The 22,369-nt window shown below is 39.4% G+C and overlaps 1 protein-coding gene across 1 annotated transcript; it reads right to left on the minus strand.

Moving 5' to 3' along the window:
• Nucleotides 1-1,299: 1,299 nt before the first annotated feature.
• LOC311431875 (fatty acid-binding protein, adipocyte) lies at nucleotides 1,300-4,785 on the minus strand. Its single transcript, XM_084509838.1, has 4 exons — nucleotides 4,568-4,785; nucleotides 3,114-3,286; nucleotides 2,791-2,892; nucleotides 1,300-1,529 (listed from the first exon to the last, which is right to left on the minus strand). The coding sequence occupies exons 1-4, from the start codon at nucleotides 4,638-4,640 to the stop codon at nucleotides 1,479-1,481; spliced, it is 399 nt and encodes a 132-aa protein (XP_084365964.1). The 5' UTR covers nucleotides 4,641-4,785; the 3' UTR covers nucleotides 1,300-1,478.
• Between the last annotated feature and the right edge of the window lie 17,584 nt (nucleotides 4,786-22,369).

The raw sequence follows: 22,369 nt of genomic DNA on the forward strand, positions 1-22,369 counted from the left end.
TATGGGGCATAATTCCTAAAGCATAATTCCTTCTCCTACGCAACAGCTGTTCTTAAAGCAGATGACATTTCAAAACCAGTGAAACCATATTAAAATCAGGGGACTGTACATGACTCTTTTAACATTTTTAATTTTTTGCAGAATTTGCGGATGGTCTTTTAGAACTTCTTTTAAATGACTCTTTAGTTCATCTGGAGGGCAGAAACTCTTCCTTTTCTTTTCCTTTCTCCAGCAGTATTAATAGAGCAGAAACTTGGGAACAGTCTGACTCATACAGAAGGAAGTCCAAGTGTATGAGGTCTGTGCTGCTGGCAGTAAGGTCCCAGCACTGTCGCCTCTGACAACCGACCTCAGTAATGTCAGGAATATATGGAATTTGGTTCACAAGAGGTTAACTTAATCATACAGCTTGAGATACACTATTTTGCCCATGTTGTGATTACTGCACACCTTTTCAGATTCTCCTTGTTCAGGTCTAGGGAAACCTAGACTTCCTAATTTTTTTGTCTTCTGTTTGAGTTAAGAATCCAGGGCTTCTGTGGACATGAAGTTTTGAAATTGGTGGCAAAAGAAAAGGGTAATTCAAGAATAAAAGGAGTTGAAAAATCTGGTGTCTAAGCGGCTTTGCATCTAGAGGGGTTTGTGTTCCCATGGAAGTTTTCTCTAACAGGTGTAAAACACAAAGACTGGTTTAACCTAATGACCTAGTAGAAAACGAATATGGGAAATAAAGTAGGTTGCATCACTATAAAACCTTTAGGCATTTTATTAGGCCTGAGAGCACTTTCTAAGTTAAGATTTTTTAGTTAATGGTTTTTGTCTACTCCAGGACAAGAGAGATATGAAGGTAAGGCAGATTAGCAATATAAACAAAGCTGAGAGCTTTGATTTCACTTCAGGTGGATCTGGACAAGATTAAACCACTTCAGATCACCCCCAGGTTTTAAATTTTCAGCATTTGTATGGTCTCCAAAACCATAGCCCTGTGTGAGGTGCCAGGTTGCCTGTTCACATTCAAAGCCGATGCTGGGTTTGTGGGCACGTCAGCCACAAGCTCCTTGCAGTCAGTAGCCCATACACAGCATTCATCAGATGATGGTTTGTATCTAGGTCTACGTCTGTCTCCATTACACAACAAATACCACTCACTGGATCATCTCTGACCCCCATTCTATGGTGAGATGGGTCACAGTTACCAAGTGTGGCATGGGATTTCATACAATACTGCCTGTACAGCTCTGTCCCCATGGTTCATCCCCCCCAAAGGCCCTTTCTGACAAACTCCAGCACAAGCCCAGGTTGTAGAAAGCAGAACATTTTATTGAATAGCCATAACAAATTAAACTAGCTGCATATAATTGCTTCGGGATATATCTGTAAAAAGTGCAGTTCTCTTCAAAATGTATTTGTGGAGTTTTTCTCCTTCAGTGAAGTTTTTCCTCAGCTTTAAGCATTTGTCCTGTCTGAAGATGGCTTCTTCATGCCTTTTCATAAACTCTTTTGCTGGTAACATTATTCATGGTGCATTCCTGAAAAAAAATAAAATAATAATAATAGTAAATTTAATCAGCTTTTAAGTCTCACTGCATATCTGTTAGTCAGAAGGCAGAGAAATGCTTATCCACTGAAAGCCAGTGTAAAAATGAATTTGCATTTCTCCTCCTTCAAAAACAATTGCCAAAACAGTGAAACTCAAGTTTGAGTGCTTCAGAAAGAAAAATCTAAAATATTTCTTAGAAGTATAGAACTGAAAGACTATCTGTTTCAGCTTCCTCCAGATTTCTAATCCCCCCATTTTATGGCCCCCAAAGAAGGCTCTTGGGACTTTCATGGAGGGTGAGTGGACTCTGGACTTGGGCAGTAGTCTCTTTTCCTCTCACCTTTCGTAGCTGTGGCTTATGTTCTTCACACACGTGCACAACACACACACAGAGTCCTACATGACTTGCCGCTGCTTGTGTCAGCCTCTGCGTGTCAGGCTCTGTCCTCATCTTTTTTTTTCCACTAGATCAAACTGTTTTCTTCAATCTTTCCTAATCTTTCCTAAAGTTATTATTAACAACTATTTCTATTTATTCTCCTTTGCTCTTTATCCAAAGAAATTTAAATACTAAATTTGTGGACACATCTTTTTCTTTACAGGAGGGAGAACTCTTCAGGAATTTCATGTTCATTTATAGTTTTGTAACATGTAGGAATCATAGCTGCCTTTCATGAACACATTTTTAGTCCCCTCCCAGATATTTCAAAGCATCTTTTCTAAAAGTGGAGAGCAGTTCTGGGAAACCCCAAACTGCAGCTGAGCCTCACAGGCACCAAGCACATCTGCCCAGACAATGCCAACTAAAGGAGATCTAGCTTTCTTTCTTCCTTTCTTTCTTCCTTTCTTTTTCTTTCTTCCCTTCTCTCTCTCTCTTCCTCTCTCTTCTGGAGTGGAACAGTAGGAGCATTTTGTGTCAGCATAGAGCAAGTGCACATAATATAAGCTTCGCTAACGCATCCTCTATTCTGTACAGGACTTTAAAACTAAGATATATAAAAGTTTCCCTAATGGGGATGATTTATTTGCCCTACTCTTCCCTAACCATCTCTTGCTCTGAATGGAAAGCAAGCACCTCTATACCATAAGTTTAACACCACATGCTCCAGACTTATTCAGAGAGACTTCTCACTCAGTGTACAGACTATTCAGATGTTTTCATTCCCCATATTTGAGTCCAATGTAATACATCCACCAGACAAGAATTCTGCACAAGGAATTCTGTGATTAGACAACAAAAAAGAACTCACCACCACCAGGTTCCCATCCACCACTTTCCTCTTTATGATAGTCTCTTTGCCATCCCACTTCTGCACCTGCTTCAGTGAGCCATTTTCTAAGGTTATGACATTCTGTTGAAGAAAAAAGGTAAGTGTGGCCTTTTTATCGGGGTGCTATGGACTGAAGAGAAGACTGTTTCCATGTCCAAGCAGTAGTAAAGTAAAAAGGATTCTTTGCATGCTTACCTCTGAAGGCATCATTTCAACTGTGGATGTCAAAACCATGACTCTCTCCTCCTGCTCTGACATCCTCTTTGAGAGATGTAGTTGGAAAATGCTGTTTTTAGACTCACCTTTGTTTTTCTGTCATCTGCTGTGGTCTCATCAAACTCTTCACCCAACTTGAAAGAGATCTCTGTATTTTTGAAGGTGCTTTCTGATTTGATGGTTATCACATCACCATTTATGCTGATGGTTACATTGGGCTTGGCCACACCAGCCATTTTCCTGGTAGCAAATCCCACACCTACAAAAAAGAAAGGACACCATGAAAGTTTTATCTCTAGTTAGTGTTCTTATCTTATACGGAAAAAAAAAAAAAAAAAAAAAGACTTCAGTGTTACTTTTCATTTTCTGAATTATTTATTAATCCTATGTTGCAGAAGTTCTTTTGTAACATCCAACTAGCTGTAATGTTTATAGACCAAGCCAAGTGGGATGACATAAGGAAATTGTCTTCTGTCATTGACAGAGTAGCAAAAACAACATTTTGAAGACTGACACAAAAATTTAATGCTAAATATTCACATATGTACTTGCTCCATATTACCACAATGGTTTATGCACTAATTTGTATGCTAACTATAGCTAAAAACAAATAAGCAGAAATATATGAGTTTCTAAGCCACAAAACCAACCAAACAAAAAACACTTAAATCACAGATATATTTGTCAGTGGCTGTGCTGAATAAAAGGAAATGATTAAGAAATAGCTGGCAACAGTTGTCCTGATTAAAATCTGGGCTAAAGATTAAGAGTGCTAGAGTCTCACTGAAAGCTGTCCGAGTGCTGCAGAAGTCTCAGTGAGTATTTTACTCATAATCTCCAGATAACACCCCCAGATTTTTAGCATGTATGGATCCAGTCAGTGCAAGTTACGTCATACATCTCCTACTCTACAAGAATATGGACACCTTTTAAACCCTATTTTAATTCTAACCGTGAAGTTTACACCTTTAGAGGCGAGTGTTATTCCTCAAATCTTTTGCAAGTATCTGCATGAATCCATGCAATTTTATTTGTTAATATTCACCAGAGGCAGCCACGGAGCTTCATTCACTCTAAACAGGCATGACAATTAGTCAGTGTCCTAGTCCAAGAGCAATATAATGAAATTTAGGTGTGTTGCTCTTAGACATGGAGAAGCTTGCTGCATTCTAGCATTATACCACTTTGTATCTCCAAAGGATAAAAGCAAATCCACATAAAACGCTGCAGTAAGGGGTTTTACTTCCATTTATAGCACTACTAAGTAGGCATGCATAGACTTGGCTTACCTGAAACTATTCCTTGCAATTAAGGTTTTTCTTAAATAACAGGAATGTGACAACACTAATCCAAACAGCAAAGTTCTCCAGTATAACACTGTCTAATCAAAGTAGTTGGACTAAAAACCCCTTGATAAACAGCATAGCCAGAAAAAAAAAAAAAAAAAAAAAAAAAAAAAAAAAAAAGAGTAAAGAATAAAGTTCAAATTCAGCATTCCTTCCCTTTCCCAGATATAACAACTCCAAATAACAATTCTCACCCAGCTCTTTCATATAGTCCTCAAAGTTTTCACTAGAAAGAAGCTTCCAGGTACCCACAAAGTGGTCACACATTTTGTCAGGCTGGACAGGAGTCTTCCACAGGATCAAGCAGAAATGCAAGACGGGAAGATAGTATGAGCTCCAGGAGATGAGGAGTTATCTTTAAAAAGGAGCCTTGGCCACATGATGCTCTAGGATGACCAATGAAGAGGGAGTCCCAGTGCCCAGAGTTTTCCTTCCTCCCCTGCCCCTCCTTTGCCAGTAGGTCATAGTGCTATTATTCATATGCCCTTACTGGTACAAAGATCACTGTCATGTTTTTATTTAATTATTTTTATAATTCAAGAACCCTCCACCTTAAAGACAAATATTTAAGTCACATTGTCTATGAGAAGAAAAAAGTTAGGTTCAACCCACAGAGAGTATGTTCTCTCCGATATTCTTTTCTTACATTTCAGTCTTCCGTATCAAATGAAAATTCCTACACTGCAAGATCTAAAGTGCTTGTTGAGATAATTAAATTTGCTTTTTGCACAACTACAGTCTGAGATTTTCTCCAAAGAGGCACAGAACTACATGAAGAAGTTGATGTGGGGGCAGAAAGAGGGAGTGCTGGTGGCTGTAGAAGGGTAAAGCAATAAAGCTTCTTCCTCGACTTAGATCTCCATAAGGTTGCACCACGCTAACCAATTGACCGCCGGGTCTGTATTCAGCTTTCCTGTGATGGAGAGGGGACATAGAGGTCTATGAAAAGCAAAGCAACAGAACAGGTGATTTCTCTCCCATTTGCTTGTGTGCCTTCTGGTGACCTATATCCCAATGACTAGCATCATGACTAGTTAAAGCAAAAATCTAGGCTCTGGTATCAGCCTACTGAAGGTCTCTGGATATGTAATTTGCTTTCTGTTTGTACTGTTCAGTTAATAATCAGTTTGAGGTAAGGTGTGTACAGCACCAGCATAATGAGGTCCCAGCGTGACTGATCCTCTAAGTCCTGTTGTAGCTTGGATCACAAAAAAAAAAAAAAAAAAAAAAAAAAAAAAAAAAAGCATCAGAAAACAGTCAAGCAATTTCTTAGGCTTTCCTACTGGCTGTAACATGCTATTTCAGTTGTAAAAACCCACACATTCCAGCCCCAGCATTTCTCGTTACGTGGATTTCCTCAGTGGAAATACTCTGCTGGTGATTAGGCAACAAATATGTTGGTCCACATATTTTGGTATTTGCTGACTTTGTAAGTAAATGTTTTATATAAAGATTATTTACATAGGATTGTATGACCATAGGAAAATTCAGGCAGGAAGGAAGGTCTCTGGTGCAGCCTCCTGCTCAGGCAGAGCCAGCTTTGAGCTCAGACCAGGCTGCTCAGAACTGTGTCCTGTGGGGGCCTGGAAGCCTCCAAGGATGGTGTTGCACAGCCTCACTGGAAACTTGCACCCTATCCAGTCCCAGTGGAAAGGGTCTCCTCACCTCCAGTCTGAACCTTTCTTCTTTCAAATCCTACCCATCATCTCTTGTTCCCCCACCACGTAACACTGTGAAGAGCCTGGCTCCAGCCCCTTGGCCACACTCCACAGGTGTTGGAGGCTGTTGTAAGCACCCCCAAAGCCATTTGAATGTGTTTGTACATGTATAATTAGTAGTTCTCTTGTCCCTTTAAGACAAGAGGTCTGCAGGCCCTTTGTGGGAGAAATATATTTTTAACTCCTTCTTAATCCTATTTTTTCTCTGAGAATAGTTAAATCTTAGGTTTGGCCCATTCTTTTTGAGTATTTGCATATTTACTGACTTTGGGTTAACTCCAAAACAAATAAAATAATAGTCTAATTATTGAGGTCACTGATTCCTTTCCTGATTGGTTTTCTCAGAGTATCACATGCTCAGGTTCTCTTTAGGAGGAAATTCTGAAGGACCCTGAAGATTGTGTCATTATCTTTTTTTTTTTTTTTTTTTTTTTTTTCCCCTTAGGGTTAATGCTACACCATTTGTGAGAAGTCTGTAGAAACCTGAAAACTCAAATCTAGTAAAAATACAAGTACTTGAAAGAGCTAGGTGAGGTATGCTTCAGTGGCTCTTATAGAAAGGATGTGAACTTGCTGAACTCAGTTCCTGCACTTACTTTTCTTGCCTTTTGGGAACTGTTCTGTGTGTGGCTTACTGCAATTAGCATTCATTTCTTTGGAGGGGAAATAGGGCTTTTATATTCAAAACTATAGCCTGAAAGCGGGGATTGGCATTGCTTTGGTGTTAACAGCTGCCTGCAAAACTTATGCTGCTGGAAAGGGTTTTTTTTGGGAAAGAGGTGAAGCACCTGCTCCATGCAAATCAGTTCAGAGCATACAAGCTCACCCTCCCTAGGCAGTCAATTACTTTCACCTGTTTAAAGTGAATCTGAGCTATTTGTAGACATCTTGCAAACATGATGACTCAAAAATGCAAGCAGAAGAAAAACAGCTTGTGGGTTGCCCTGCTTGTTCACTTCAAAGCAGGCAGCTATCTGGAGCAGGCTCATGGACTCTCACTTGGGAATTATCCTACCCACGGTCCTCCTCTCTCTTGAGAGAGACTTCAGCGACAAGAGATAAAAGCTTGAGGCATTGATGTCATCTAATACAGATCCTGCCTGCTGTCTGGGGCAAAGGCCTCACGTAATACAACTGTGCTGGTGACGACTGCAGCACCTAATGGTCACGAAGAAATCAGTGCAGCTTTTGAGCCTGGAAACTTGGGAAAACCTGGGATTTGTGTCTTTTGTAGAAGTCTCTTGCCAGCAAGAGCTGGGAAGCTTGGCTGAACAACTCTGTGGTCATCAGCAGTGATGGGATCAAATACCATCAAAAGCAAGGTCATCTTTAAAAGTGTAGAAACCTTCAAAATAGGAGGAAATTTTGGAGAAACCACATCAGGTTCAAGATAAAGATTTTTTTTTTTTTTCAGAAATGAGCACTATAGTGACCTCCTTCTGTCTCTATCAGAAGTACAGGAGAAGCAAAGTTACTTTCCATGTGGGAAAGAGTGTGCTTATTTCAGTAGAAGTCACTTTGGGCAGCTTTTGAAAGAGGGCTGTGACAAAACCTTCTTTGTGTTTCCAATATGCATGGGTTTAACAAAGTAAAAATACAGCTTACTCTCCAATGTGGAAACATGAAGTAACAAACCACAGTACTAACAGGAGACATGAGCTGCTTCCTTCTCCTCTGCTCTGCAGAACAGTCCCCAGCAGCAAACTGATGCTCCCCATGCACACATGGCTGTTCCCTCCTACATCACTCAGGACCTGGGCACTATTGCAAATGGTCACTGTGCTGAAGAAGTCATATTCTACCAGCAGCAACATTAACACTATTATTTCCTTGAGTATCTACTAGCACATATCTTCCTGGTTACATTGCTGGGCTAGGAGATTTGGAGACCTCAGACTGGTGACTAGATTTTTACTTTTAATGATGCTGGGTTCTTGTATTTCTTCCTGCATCAACCTGTAGGTACTCAACATGTTTGAAAAGGTTTCCAGTATCTGAAGGTAGGACTGCAAAAACTGAAACATCTAAAAGGTGTTTCTGAAACACTGAACTAAGTTTGTGGTAATGCTAAAAGCAAAAATGAAATCTTGTAATTCCAAGACATAGTAAGATCAAGCCCAAAACAAATCTGGTAGTTAAGGCCATTAACTTGCTTTTAAAATATACATGCTTACATTTCTGAACTTGTTTTAAAGAAGAAGAAAGCAGATACCATTGGAGGGAATGGATCCTTGCCTTAACCGAGTTCTCAGACTGCTGTTCCTAAGGAAAATACTGACTTCTCATACTAATACATACTGATACTAATACTCAGACTAATGATAACATAACTCCATGGCTTCTGAAGGTTTGTATGAGATCTTGTTTTGCTGGCTATTATGTAGACAATACAGATTTTTCATGTTTCTAACTTCTTACCAACTGTCTTTATCTGAAGGACAAGTTTAAAGGTGTCTAAAGTTTCTTATGCTTAAACCTGTCTAACTTTTTTTCTTATACAGTCGCAATTTTGCATCTGGCAATGAGGTATTTCCTCTTGAGAGTCTATGATGAAAGTCAGCCTTTCTCTGACTCCCACTTTGGTTTTGTCTGTGAACTTCATTTCCCTGGACTTAGCTCCCAGTTAGTCATATCAGATCTCAACTCTGCAAAGGTTCTGGCTCAAGATAGATAGGTAAAACTAAAGTGACTTCAGCTGTCATCTTATTAAATGGCTCCCACCTCCTGGAAATCAGGCAGGCACCCATTCTTTTCCTACAGGCTGATGGAGAACTGAGAGAATAACATGAGCTTTTTGGCTCCTGGAAGAGAATTCCCTCAGACCATTTTTCTTTCCACAAGTGCTAACAGTCCCACTAGAAGACATACAGAGAATAAAGTGTATCTGCTGTTTTAAAGTTTGAGAGTATCTCAGGAAGTTCTTCAGGATAACTAGAGCCTCTCTTTGTGCTTTAAGTCAATAATAACATCGAATACACAAAGTACAAAAAACCTTTAACAGATGGTTGTTAGAATGTAAGTGAGAAGAAGCATTTTGACAGTGCCAAACCCAAAGTCTTTACTGGCTAGCTAAGAAGCTCATTTTTAATAGCATGGAATTAAAATCTTAAAATTTACATGTTAGCCTGAATCACTTTTACTTGCTGTAGGTAGCGTGTGTTCCACTTGCTGCTTACATGAACCCTAGTGAACACTGCTCTTTCCCTGATTACTGGCTAGTCTTCACAATGAATATAGCTACTGTGGATGTCTTTCAATGCTATGATAAAGTGGAATGCATCCATTTAGAATCCTTCCACTGCTTTATTTTTATTTTTATTTTTATTTTTATTTTTATTTTTATTTTTATTTTTATTTTTAATTTTTTTTCCTTGCTTGGTATGTCTGAGCAAGCTGAGGAAGACTCTTCAAATAAAGATGAAGGACTAATGCATTTTGGTGGCTTTTCATATCTTGTAAGTTTGAAATACTCTTCTCAGTGGCTGGCCTTCTTTTGTAATGGCTGACCTCTTCCAAAGGAAGAAGCTTCCCAGAATTTTGCTTCTTGTAATAAAGTTAAAGAAAGAGTGAGGTATAATAAATGATACTTTAACAAAACTAAATGGACCTTCTACAAAACATTTAACTTTTGCTGGACCTGCAGTTTGAGTAAACGTACCTATTTTTCTGTCCTTGTTTCTGCATCTCTTCACTCTGCATATCACATTTTCTTGCTAGCAATGTTTTAGCCTAACAGTTTGCTCTGAAACCTTTCTGAAATCCCTTGCGGTATTTATCAGAAAGCTCTCCACTACTACAGACACATTTGGAGTGCTTCCAAATACTTAGTACTCCACATAAAGGAAAAGAGTCAGATGCCACGACTTCAGAGACCAAGCCGTACTGAAGACAGCCCTCTACACGAGGCGGGGTGGAGGGTGGCTGTGAAAGCTGGCAGCTATTCCCTGCTCCCTGGATCTCTCTGCAGCTGACTGCTGCCCCCGGGTGATGGGAGCTGGAGGGAGGGAGAAAAAGATGGTTTGCAGGAGCCACCAACTGCTGCCTGACCTGGACTGGTGAACTCTTCCTGCAGCATCGCCACTGAATTTCACTGTCACAACCATCTAGTTTGATCTCCTACTCAATAACGTAAGTTATGATCTCAACAGTGCTAAGTTTTGATATGTAAAAACTCACTGTATTAGGGAATGTCTATAAAATGAATTGCTTAATCTCAGGCAGTGAACCAGCTCCTCACAGCTCACAGAGGTGCTGGAGGTGCAGGGCAGCACACACAGGGAAGCTGGAGCTGTGCCACCACATCTTTAGCAGGTGTAGACAGGGTTCGTTCCTGTACTTCTTGTCCCTAGCCCTCCTTAACTGGAGCTGAGCTTTAGTTTGGGCATAAACAGTGTCTCTAAAGCTGCTGGTGACCAGGGATCCTAGCTGATCCCTGGAATGAATCCTGCAAACCAAAAATAACTTTAAAATCCTCTCTGTCTTTTCCCCACAGAGGATCTCATCACAGCTGAGAGACATGGAAATTGGGGATTTCTAGTGGAGACAACATGACCTTTCAGGAAGAAATGGCCATCTTCTGGCAGCTGTTTCACTGATTTACCTTCCCTGCGAATTAGAGTCCTACTTAGTACAGCACCTTCCCAAACTCCTCAAGCTGCTATAGACCAAAGTGCTGCTTCAGGTTGTAACTACTAAAACTACTACTACTACTAAAATAGTAACTACTATTGCTTCTGAGCTATTAGGAAGTCATCAAGAAGAAAACTGACCTGGAAGCCTTGTCCTCCATCATCTATTTGTACCTCTGTTACCAGGTATTGTAACAGTGGTGTGGCATTGCTTCATGGAAGCACAGTGCAGGGGTTGCCTGTTACCATTATCTAGTAATAGTAGATGCCAGCTTTCAGAGCCTTTTGTAGTTAGAGCTGTAGTGTCCCTGTGAGCTGCTCACTGAAGACCCAAAGCACACGATGCCGATTGCAGAAGTGTTGTTGCCTGGTTTTCCCTATAGCAAGGGTTCACTACCTTGGCCTCCTTCATTCTTTCCAGAGCTCTGATATTCCTTTAAACTACACCAAGTTCTACAATTCCTCTTAGTGAGGGTTTTTGCAAATGCTTGGTGGAGCATTTGCTCCATGATGATGGTACAGCAGCTCATGCTGCCTTAACCAGGGACCTGCACCTGCTGGTGCCTGGTGGAACTGCCAATGCAGTGTACCTGAGAGGACTGTGGCACACGAGAACTGAAAGAAGCATGGCATGAGGCTAAACACATGCTCTTTTTTAACAGACAGTTTCTTCCTCAGCCCCTGCAGGTACGATTTCCTCATTCTCTTGTATCGTTTTAGTCTTGTTGCCAAATTATCCAAGCTGAACATAACTTAATTGCTTTTATGATCTGATATGGCTTTGGTTGTACATAGCCCTGCTCTAATAGCACCTTCTGTGCTATTTTTTTTTTTTTTTAATGTGAACTGCTAGTAAACCAATACTAAGTTTCTGAAATTATATCAAAATAGTTGAAAATCCCTTCTCTCATTTACAAGTTAGTGCCTGGCTTATTGCTGCTTCAAACCACTTGCCAGCATTGAGGCATGACTCTCTTCTGTGAAAAAGGCCCCCGCATTTGTAACACCTCCAGTTCTTCCCCTGCTTATAAAGATGGCTTGAATATGATCATCAGCATCAAGAGCAGAAGATGGGAAAGGCAGAAATGTCACTTCTGACTGTTAAGAATGACTCCTTGAGGTCAAAGTCTAAGTCAGATATTCTGTTTGTTTCACAAACGTCTAGCACAGTCTTGTTGTACAGAACTGGTCTTGGTAGAAGAAAACACTTCATAGGGTTTGTGTTGTACTGTTGTACATACAACCTGTTCATATCATGAGACAACCTGGTCTAGTGGGAGGTGTACCTGCCCGAGGCAGAGGGTTTGGAATTAGATGATATTTAAGGTCCCTTCCAGCCTAAACCATTCTGTGATTCTATGATTCATAGTTTCCAATTAGAGACTATGATGTGTTTAGCCTATAAACATTTTATTGTAACTAAATGCATGCTAAGGTGTTGCTGCACTCTCTGAGATGACTGAGTTGTGTTTGCTGTATACACAGAAAAACCTATGCCTCTTTCCAGCCCACTTCAGTTTCCTGTCCTTAAGAACATAAGCCTGAAATCTGACTTCTCCTTACCTCAGCCTTCTGCAAACCTATTGCAGAAGTACTACTTTTTTTTTTTTTTTTTTTTCCCTGTTCTGAGAAATAATGTTAAGTCAGCTAAGGCTTTTCAAACAGGTGAAAGGATAACTTCTACTGTTTGGCCTTAAATATTCTCAAGAGCCTGAAATGCACTTGATTTTAATATCAAGGCATAAAGATACTCAGAAAATATGGCATCAAATTATTTGTTAATAACTTTGAGGCCAAAATATGAAAAATTTTGACAGAGATGACTGGTGCTTTATGTGTTGTTTTATTGTTGGAAAACTAGGACCTGGTTGCTTAGCAGACCACTGGTTAAGCTAGGAAAGAAAACAAAAATATCTCTATTTTTCCTGGAATAAGTCTAGTATTTATATATTCAGTTTGCACACCAGGCTGTACACAGCCCATATTCTATGGTAGGAGTAGCACCTCCTGCCCATATCAGCTGACAATTTGGGCATGCTGGTGGGAAGTGGAGTACACAGATTTGAAGTGCCTCAGGCTGAAGAGGCTACTGAAGCTAGGTCTCCTGGTACTTAGACAGTGTGAGAGAGGGAAGTTTCTTTCAGCTTTTTTGTTCACCTTTTTTTTTTAGTAGTGAGTTGGTAGTGTAGGTCGGCATGAAGCAAGAGCATGTTTGTGGCTGGTAAAGCTTCACAGCGGTTCCCACCACAGAGAAGGCTTCAGAATGATGCTCTTTCTCTCCTTCTTGGCTGGCATGGGCATTTCTCCTAGCACGCTAAGTAGTGGATACCCTTCTCTTTAGGGCCTACACTCCTTCATACATTGAATAAAGAGAGTTTGCTATTTACGTTGGCACTGAGATTTCTAACTCCCAGACTTCAGCTTGAATATTAGACAGATGATCATCAAGGGAAAACTAACATTCCATTCATATTCCTCTGTACAGGAAGATGGGCTTGTGAAATAGAAAATCATGGGCGGTCAGAGACCATTGAACCCACCTTCATTAACTACCATGGTAATTAATGCCATTACAAGAAGAAGGAGCAGGAATTAGTCCTGGTTCACATCCCCACTTACTGTTCTCTTGGCTTTCTTTTTGTAGGATGAGTAGAGGGAAGGGCTCAGGTGATCACCTTGATGCACATAATTCCATTTTAGATGGATTTTAAGAGTTGTATAGAGGTCATGAGGATCTTTTCAAACATTGTCATGGGAAAATATAAAAATCTGACTGCATCAGGCAAGACATCTGTAAGGTACTCTATGTATGGGGTAAGTGACATTGTCAAGCAACGAAGTACTTGATGTGTTCATGGACCAACATGCTTGAATGAGTTGCTTGCATTTCTTGGCAGATTCCATGCACTGCAGCAGTGAGTGATCTGGTGTGAGCACCTATGATGGTCAGATGCAGATGCTGCAATAATAAGAAGCTCATGGAAAGGAGTATCACTGTGGTGAGAGGTATTTTAAATCCATACCTGTTTCCTGAAATGGTAGTAGAATGTTGATATTGATGAATTAAACATGTGCTATTAATATGATACATAATGCAGAAAATTTTTTTAATGCTCACTGCCTCTTTTAATTAAGAAACTACAAAAGCACTAGACTACCACAGAGCTCTAACCCAAGGGGCCATGTGATTGTTAAGAAGATCAAGATCCTTCTGGAGTTCATGTGAACTGGTTTGATTATACCTGTGATATACTATCACATTTTTATAAAAAACATCAGCAAAGGTCTTAGAAGTGTCTTGCAAGCATTCTTGTAATTAAACTTCCAGTTATTTTGCTTATGAAAATTTATAAACATCAAATGTAATTAATTTGCTGAATTTACAGCCAAGGAAACTATCTGGAGTAAAGTTGAATTAATTCAATATATTAGAGAGATAGTCTGAGACCATTAACTTCTACCTATCAGCCCATTAGACTATGTAATTTTGTTCCTTGATTACAGCAGTTTTCACTTTACTTCAAGCTCAGATTTCTCTCTTCTAAATTTCAGAGGCAAGGTAATTTCCCTCCTGCCTGACCTTTTTCTTCAAGTTTGATTGTACTGTTAAAAGTAACATCTCTGAAAAGGGAACACTATATTGCACATAGAGTGAAATCATTGATTCCAGTTCTAGAACAAAAACTATTACTTGTTATTTGTATTAGTACTATCCAAAGTCAAAATGAGTTAAATCTCTGTGTTTTCAGATTGTTGTCTGGATAGCCAAATTCTCAATCTGCTTCTAGGCAAGAGGGTAGTCTGCGCTTGGGCAATCTTTGGTGGATGAAAGGAAGGCGGTGGACATAATCTTTCTGGATTTCTGTAAGGCCCGTCCCTCTTGGCATCCTTCTGGACAGATTGTCTAACTGTGAGATAAATACGTTCATGCTATAGTTAGTAATGATCTGGCCCAATAGTAGTTCTCAAAAGGTTGCAATAAATAAATAAACTTCTGTCTGGTGGAAGGTCACCTGTGGTGTTCCCCAAGGCTCGATTCTAGGGTCAGTCCTGTTCAACATTTTTATCAGTGATCTGGATGCAGAAGTGGAGTGCATCCTCAGCAAGTTTGCTGACAATACTGAAGTGCAAGATGCTGTTGACTCCCTGGAAGGATGAGAGGCCTGGCAGAAGGATCTAGGCAGATTGAAACACTGGGCATTACCAACAACAAAGTTCGAAAGTTCAACAAAGGAAAGTGCCATGTTCTGCACCTGGGATGGAGCAGTGCTGGACACAGGTACACACTGGGAGATGAGTGGCTGGAGAGCAGTCCAGCAGAAAGAGGTTTGGGGTGCTGGTTTGCAGCAGGCTCAACATGAGCCAGCAACATGCCCTGGCAGCCAAGAGGGCAAACTGCATTTTGGGGTGTATTAAGCACAGCATGGCCAGCCAAAGGTCACAAGAGGTGATTCTCCTGATATATTTACCATTGGTGTGGCCTCACCTTCAGTATTGCATGGAGTTCTGGGCTCTGCAGTTTACAAAGGATGTTAAGGGCCTTGAAAGTATCCAGAGGAGGACAGCAAAGCTGGTAAAGGGGCTGGAAGGCATGTCCTGTGAGGGGAGGCTGAGGACACTTGGGTTGTCTGGTCTAGAGAAGAGGAGGCCAAGAGGCAACTTCCTTGCTCTTTGCAACTTCCTGAGGAGGGGAAGCAGAGGGAGGTGCTAGTTTCTTCTCTCTGGTAACTGAGCACAAGACATGTGGGAATGGCATAAAGCTGTGCCAAGGACAGTTTCAGACCAGACATTAGGAAAATTTCTTTACCATGAGGGTGGTCAAACACCAGAACAGGCTCCCTGGAGAGGTGGTTGCCTCTCCCCAGGCCTGTCAGCACTGAAGAGACATTTGGACAGTGGTCTCATTAACATGCTTTAACTTTTGATCAGCCCTGAAAAGGTCAGGCAGTTGGACTCAATGATCTTTGAAAGTCTCTTCCAAATGAACTATTCTATTCTATTCTATTCTATTCTATTCTATTCTATTCTATTCTATTCTATTCTATTCTATTCTATTCTATTCTATTCTATTCTATTCTATTCTATTCATAACCTGAGCTAAATTAATATCTTACAAACCTTCTGCAGAACAGGGGCCAGAGTGTGCCCCTGACACATAGAATCTCAATTTCTGCTGTCAAGCTACAATAGGAATGAGCCTCTTTGAAGAGAGGAAAAAAGATGATCTCTTTTCTCCTTTCTCTTTGTACTTTTTCACCAAGAAGGCAGAAGAAACAAAACAAAACAAACAAAACAAACAAAACAAAACAAAACAAAAATACTTTCTCTTAAAGAAAAAAAAAAAAAAGAGAGAGAGAGAGAAAAAGAGCAGTCAGTGAGCTAGAGATGTGTCGGTCTGTGATATTTTCTGACCTACTTTAAGATGTGACTACCAGGGCCAGCGCTGACAAGAACAAGAGCGCAGCTGCTTGCAGAGTGAAATGCTTCTCTTTCTCTTAAATTAGGTCTAGCTAATGTAGTCAAGATGAGTGGAAATGCAGAGTCCAAATAGCCACTTCAGTGATTCAGTTGAAAACTGAGCTAAATCTTATGTCATTCAAGTTTGTGAAAAGGCAAAAACAAAACAGAAGAGGATCATTGCTCTGTTTATTCCTTGCTGTATACATTAGTAACTCTTCATGCTACAGGATTTCTTGTACTCACTTCCTACTCTTCAAACTCAAGCCCTTACACTGTGGAAGCCTTTGTCTTCACCACCTTTCTGAGGCCCGGCTATTCAGATCTTCCTCTCAAGTACTGCTTTTTTTTTTTTTTTTCCCTCCTTCTACATTCCTCCCAGACAAGGTTTATTTGAATATTTGGGCAACTCAGTCTCCAAGAGACATTTTTAATTTTTGGTATCTCTTTTACTAACAAATGTTTGCAAGAGTATGTGTCATTTGCTGCTACTTAGCTATGTTTAAAAGGTAATCAAAAGTATTAATGGATGGCTTTTGACTTGTGTCTGCTCAGCATCCCTAGGAGAAGAAGGTGTAGGCAAGCTGCAACTGCTGGGCTTCAAGCTTTGCCTTGGTAGCCCAACATTTCAATCTTCTGCGGGAAAACTTCAAGGGAAACCTACTTTGTAAATGTGGAAAAATGCAAGGAAAAGCTCATTAATATTATTTTATTTTGTTCCTTAACAGCATGGTAAAGTTAAGACTTTTGTTAAGTCTTTTGTTAAGTCTATTGATTTAGTGCAAAATCTACTTTAAAACTAAATTGTTTTATTCCTTTTCCTGAGCCATGCAGGATTCTTTTAATGTGATATAAGTGAGGAAACAGTGATCATTCTCAGGATAAGCTTAGCATTCTGGGATCAGGAGAGTAAAAGGAAGGTCACAGATTTGTCCGGATAAGTAAAGAATGATGCAGGCTTGTGGTGGAAGTTAAGTGTACCAGCTATAGGGACCATGCAAATGGTCTGTTCACTGAAAGACCTATTCTTTCCAGGATTATCTAGGGATTTACTTCAAAGCAGTGTTTAGTTTGTGGCATCTGGAAGAGGTGGTTCATTTGCACATGTTTAACATTCTTATTGGAGATTCTGTGTCGTGATATGACTCCAACAAGCCAGCTTGTATAAAAGATTGCAGTTATCATAAATTAAACTCCAAACTCAATCCCTAAGAGCATCTTGACTTTTAAAGTAATTAAATCTTCAGAACACTGAAGTAAATGTCACTGTGTATTGACTATTTCTGCATGTCCCCACCTCAGATTGTCATGTACCTGCAAACCAGAAATTGAAGTTGGCTTGGATCTTGAGCTTCAGTTGTGATAATTAAAGGCAGATAATTTTAATTCAGTCATAAAGTTGTCATTTGCTGAGCTGCAGTAAGGCTAATTCATCAGCTGTTATATGGCCATTAAGAGAGCAATCTGTATTTGGACTATGCCATTGTGACTCCAGCCTATGACAAACACAGGGTTTAGCTCTCTAATTTTTGGTTAAGGCAAGCTGAATCATTTCCTATTTTATGGCTACTGTGGCTTGGCTGATATCTGGGATGGGACTGTCCTGAATAAATGTAGATGTCTAAAAGATGGGTATCTACATCAAAACAAGTCACCTTGGATTCTTTTTTATACTCAACAGAGGCCCAATGTTGGAACACAGAGTGTAAATGTTCTCATTTTAAGGTCATTGCTTATTCTAGTGGATTTTTTTTTTCTGTAAATTTCATTAATGCCTTGTAAAATGAGCAACAGTGCTCCTACGCAGGCCTACAATGTGGATGTCTGTATCTTCATGTCAAAACTTAGATGAGATACAATCTATTCAATGGTGATGATAATAACGAGAGTAGGATGCACTTGAGGCTTTTATCCATTTGAATTGACTGAATTTGAGCAGCTGAGGGATTGTAAATTGATGGTTGTCTTTGTCTTTATTAATTAGTATTTTTCTCTTGAATTAGAATCTAGATGTAGGACATCAAGTGTTATTATCCAACCATACCCTGAAACACTGGTCAGTATCCAATCTTCTGCATTCAGAACACAAAGCCATGTATCATTTTCTTCATCTTTAAGTCATTTTTCTCTTTGTAGCTCTACTGTACAGATGATGCAGATGATGTCTTGGCCCTAAGTACCTATCTATAATAATCTTTTTTTTCTCTTCCTTTTTTTTTTTTTTTTTAAACTATATTCCAAAGACTGTAAATTCTGACTGTAATCACTTTATGTAACTCTGAAAAAGTACAAATAATCCTAGGTAGAGGAATGATGTCTTTAAAATTCTCATGTCTATATTTCATTTCTTAATGAAAGAAGCTGACAATGTTCTACTTTTGAGGGGAAAGTAATTTTCAAAATTTCAGAAACCATGCTGCCACTTCCTTTGGTGATAGTAGCAGGTTTAATAATTTGATTTCTTGTGTCTGCTCAGCATCCCTCTTTCCATGAAATGCACAGCAGTCCTATATGACCAATGCATGTTATACTGGGTCAGGCTGGGATGGAGTTAATGTTATTCTTAGCAGCCCGTATGGTACCTAATTGCTGGCTGGGGTCAACCCACCACAGACCAGCACAGTTAAATTTGACTGGTTGACCACATAGTTGAAAATGCGAAGGTAAGTGTTTCAGTGCATGAATCCTGGGCTGAATTTTCCACACAGCAGATAATAAAATGCTATACAAAATGTGAGCTTGTTTGGCAGTTTATTTTCCCTGCTTGACAGGCAGAGCTGTGCAAAATGAATTCAAATTTCTCTGCTAGTTGCTTTTATCTGTTTAATCTCAACTGATTTCATGAGATATCTATTAGATTATGTTAAGAAACTGAAAAGACCAGATGTTTTACTCAGCTGAAGGACAAATTTTCCTTCCTTTTATCTTGCTGATAAGACGTGCAGATAACACAAAGATATGCAGAATGAGTCTAAATATATACAATATTTTGCTAAATAAATAAACAAAGTCTAAATTAAGTCTAGATAAACTGCAGCACCTTCCCAGAATTGTGGATGTGATGTGCCACATTTAAAATAAAGAAAATAAATAATGGCAGATTAAGGGCTAGTAATGCAGCAAGGGCTGGAATTGATAACATAGAAAGTGCTACAGTATGCATATAAAGTAGGATTCTGGAAAATGGTGATTCTAAAAGGATTTTGACCAAAAAATACATTGTAAAATCCAGTCTAACAGTGTGACATACAGGGCTAACAAGATTCTTGAGGGTATTAAGAGGAGTAGAGGGTGTGCCGGATTTTTATATTATTAAGCGTGCTGGGTGCATTGTATAGATCTGTTACATGTCTTGTACATGTTCAAGAGAAAGTTCATTAAAGAACTGCAAAAATTTTCTGAGGGAATGGAAAGATGTCTCTCAGGGAGGGGTGTGCATATCTTGAGTTGTAATAGAAAGAAAGCCTAAGAAGCAAGCTCAACAAAGTATAATCATCTCACCTTCAATGCAGATACATAGCAAAATATATTACATTTGAAATCACTTCTTATACTAAGGCATAACAAATTTCTCTGTCTGAAAGCTGAAACTTAAAAAAATAAAATAAAATAAGACTGAGGTACACTACCTGAGTGAGTGATATTAATAAAACAAGATAGAAATTTTCTGCATCTTGTTTCAAAGTTAGTGCTAGTTGTTTTTCATTATCAGGCCTCTGGAAGATGTGTTTTTGTCAGATTTAAATTATCTTTTCCATTTGCAGGCACTGCTGAGTGAAGTTGAATGATTTAGGAAATACAGAAAACTTGCCAGATAATAACTTCTATGATTTTATTGCAGAAAAAAAAAAAAAAACAAAAAACAAAAACAAAACAAAACAAAACAAAAACAAACAAACAAACAGAAACAAACAAACAAACAAACAAACAAAAACAAAACACCCTTTATAGGTCTTTTAAAATCCCTGGTCCCGTCTTTTCCTGTGAATGGAATATCTGTTTCAATTTCAGCATTTTTACCCAAAGCAGCTGGATTTCACAAATATTACAATTTCACAAATATCACAAATCTGCAGGTCTTTTTTTGTTTATTTTTTTCCTCTGCAAATACAGACAACCTAAAGAGAATTGTAATTCCTTTCACAGTTTATAGTCATCTGGTTTGTTTTCACCAAACTTCTCACCCACTGTGAAGGAGACTGTGACTCTTTAAAGGCACTTTTTGTTTTGATGGGGATCATATTCCCTCCAGCCTTCCCAATTTCCTGGAGGCTAGAACCAATAAATAAACAAACAAAAAGGATGAAATGAAATGAAATGAAATGAAATGAAATGAAATGAAATAAAATAAAATAAAATAAAATAAAATAAAATAAAATAAAATAAAATAAAATAAAATAAAATAAAATAAAATAAAATAAAATAAAAATGGGGAACCGAATGTCTCGTAAAGAAAAAAGTGCACTGATGGGAAATGCAAACATTTCACAGCATATGGTCTTGAAGAACCATCTGCAGTATTTTTTTCCTTCTGAGGATAGGATGTGGTGTATCATCTATTAAAGTTGGGCTGTTATTTATGAAGTATGAAAGACACTTTCTATCATTATCAGGTCACTGCACCCCACTTCCATCTTTTATAACTGTCTGGTAAATACATTACAGGATCCTGTATGAGTGTGTTGAACTGTCGCATGGACCCTGGACTTAATGAGGTGAATGTAACTGTAGATTTTAGACCATCTTCACAATATGAATGTTCATAACATTAATTATTGAAATGGTGAATTCCCCTTCTTGGCTTTCCTGGTTGGACAGAGCATTACTGAGCTCTAAATGGGAAGCTGATCACAAATAGGACTACATGCTTTTGGCTTGTGTACTGGCTCTGCAAAGAAAACCAGATTCAAAATAACATTTAGAACTGTTGGGTTTCTGCCCACCAGCTCCATTTACTGCCAAAGCTGCTCATGACCAGACAAGTTGGAGTACAAGATTCAAACATTCCACCAGGTTCAGGCCAGAAAACAAACCCAGAAGAGAGGCAGATAGATTGACTCACGCCTGTATCAGCACACTTCCAGAGTCTGGGGGTACTTTGTGCTGTCCTTTAAATTGGTAGCTGAAGAACGAAAACTGTGCAACACCCTCACTGGCTGAATCTTATCCTTTCCTGAGGTGCTGCTTACACGGGAAGGTGACTCTGCAGAGCATATTGTTGCTGTATGGTATCGACCTATACATTGCAATGACACCATCCTGTTTCATAATGACATAAGAAAGGATTGTAAAAGTTTATTGTAAAACCCTATCTTGTATCAGAGGAGCCAGAGTTTCACATGACTTTGGTACTGAAGACAAACATGACTGTGGCTGCAGAAGCCAAAGATGTTGAGAAACAGCAGAATACGGTGTCGTGCTAATCCCTGAGGTGATGCCAAGTTGTTGCCAGGTTGCCCGATGTTAAAGCAACAGACTTTATTTTTGAGCTTGCATCCCCACTTCCTTGTCCAAAGCTGAAAACAGCCAAGGTTCCTGCATGCACTACATGCAATAAACACAGCACAGACGTATGAATGTTGCCTGAAGAGGAGGATGCTGTATGTGACTGCTCCGTCTAGAGATTGGAAGACATTCTCACCTGGAAAGAAGTCCCTGCAGATCAGCAGTATGGTGCTCCAGGCTTGTATCTACCTGGCCATACAGCTGCACAATCAAAACTTCTGCCAAACTGGCTGAGGATAAACTGCAAGCCTGAAGGAAATATCCAGGAATTCCCAGAACTGCTAACAGGCTGAGCAAGCTGAAACAACTCCACCTGATCAATCTCAAGAAAAGTATTTGCAGCGCTGGTAGTTCTGTGCCCTTTCCCTTTGTGAGAAGCTGTTAGGAACCTGCTCCAGAGACTGGCTTGACAAAACTGCAAATTTCTTTCCAGCTTTGGCTTTTCAAAAGTGACAGGCAATAATAAAATGTATATGCATTCCTGCCATGGGAAGGGATCTTATGTCTGTGGCTTGAGATTTTTCCTGAGCATCAATCACTAACATACTTTAAACTGTACATGATTGGCTTGCTCAGTGCTGCATGAAGATATCTTATGGAGAGCAGTTTTGCAAGCAATTTTTATGCAGACATTGGTAATTTTACAGTTCATACAAACTGAGTCAAAAAGAAATCTTCAGACTTCATG

Source organism: Aythya ferina, assembly GCF_964211825.1.
Source record: "Aythya ferina genome assembly, chromosome: 2".
NCBI classification, from domain to species: Eukaryota; Metazoa; Chordata; class Aves; order Anseriformes; family Anatidae; genus Aythya; species Aythya ferina.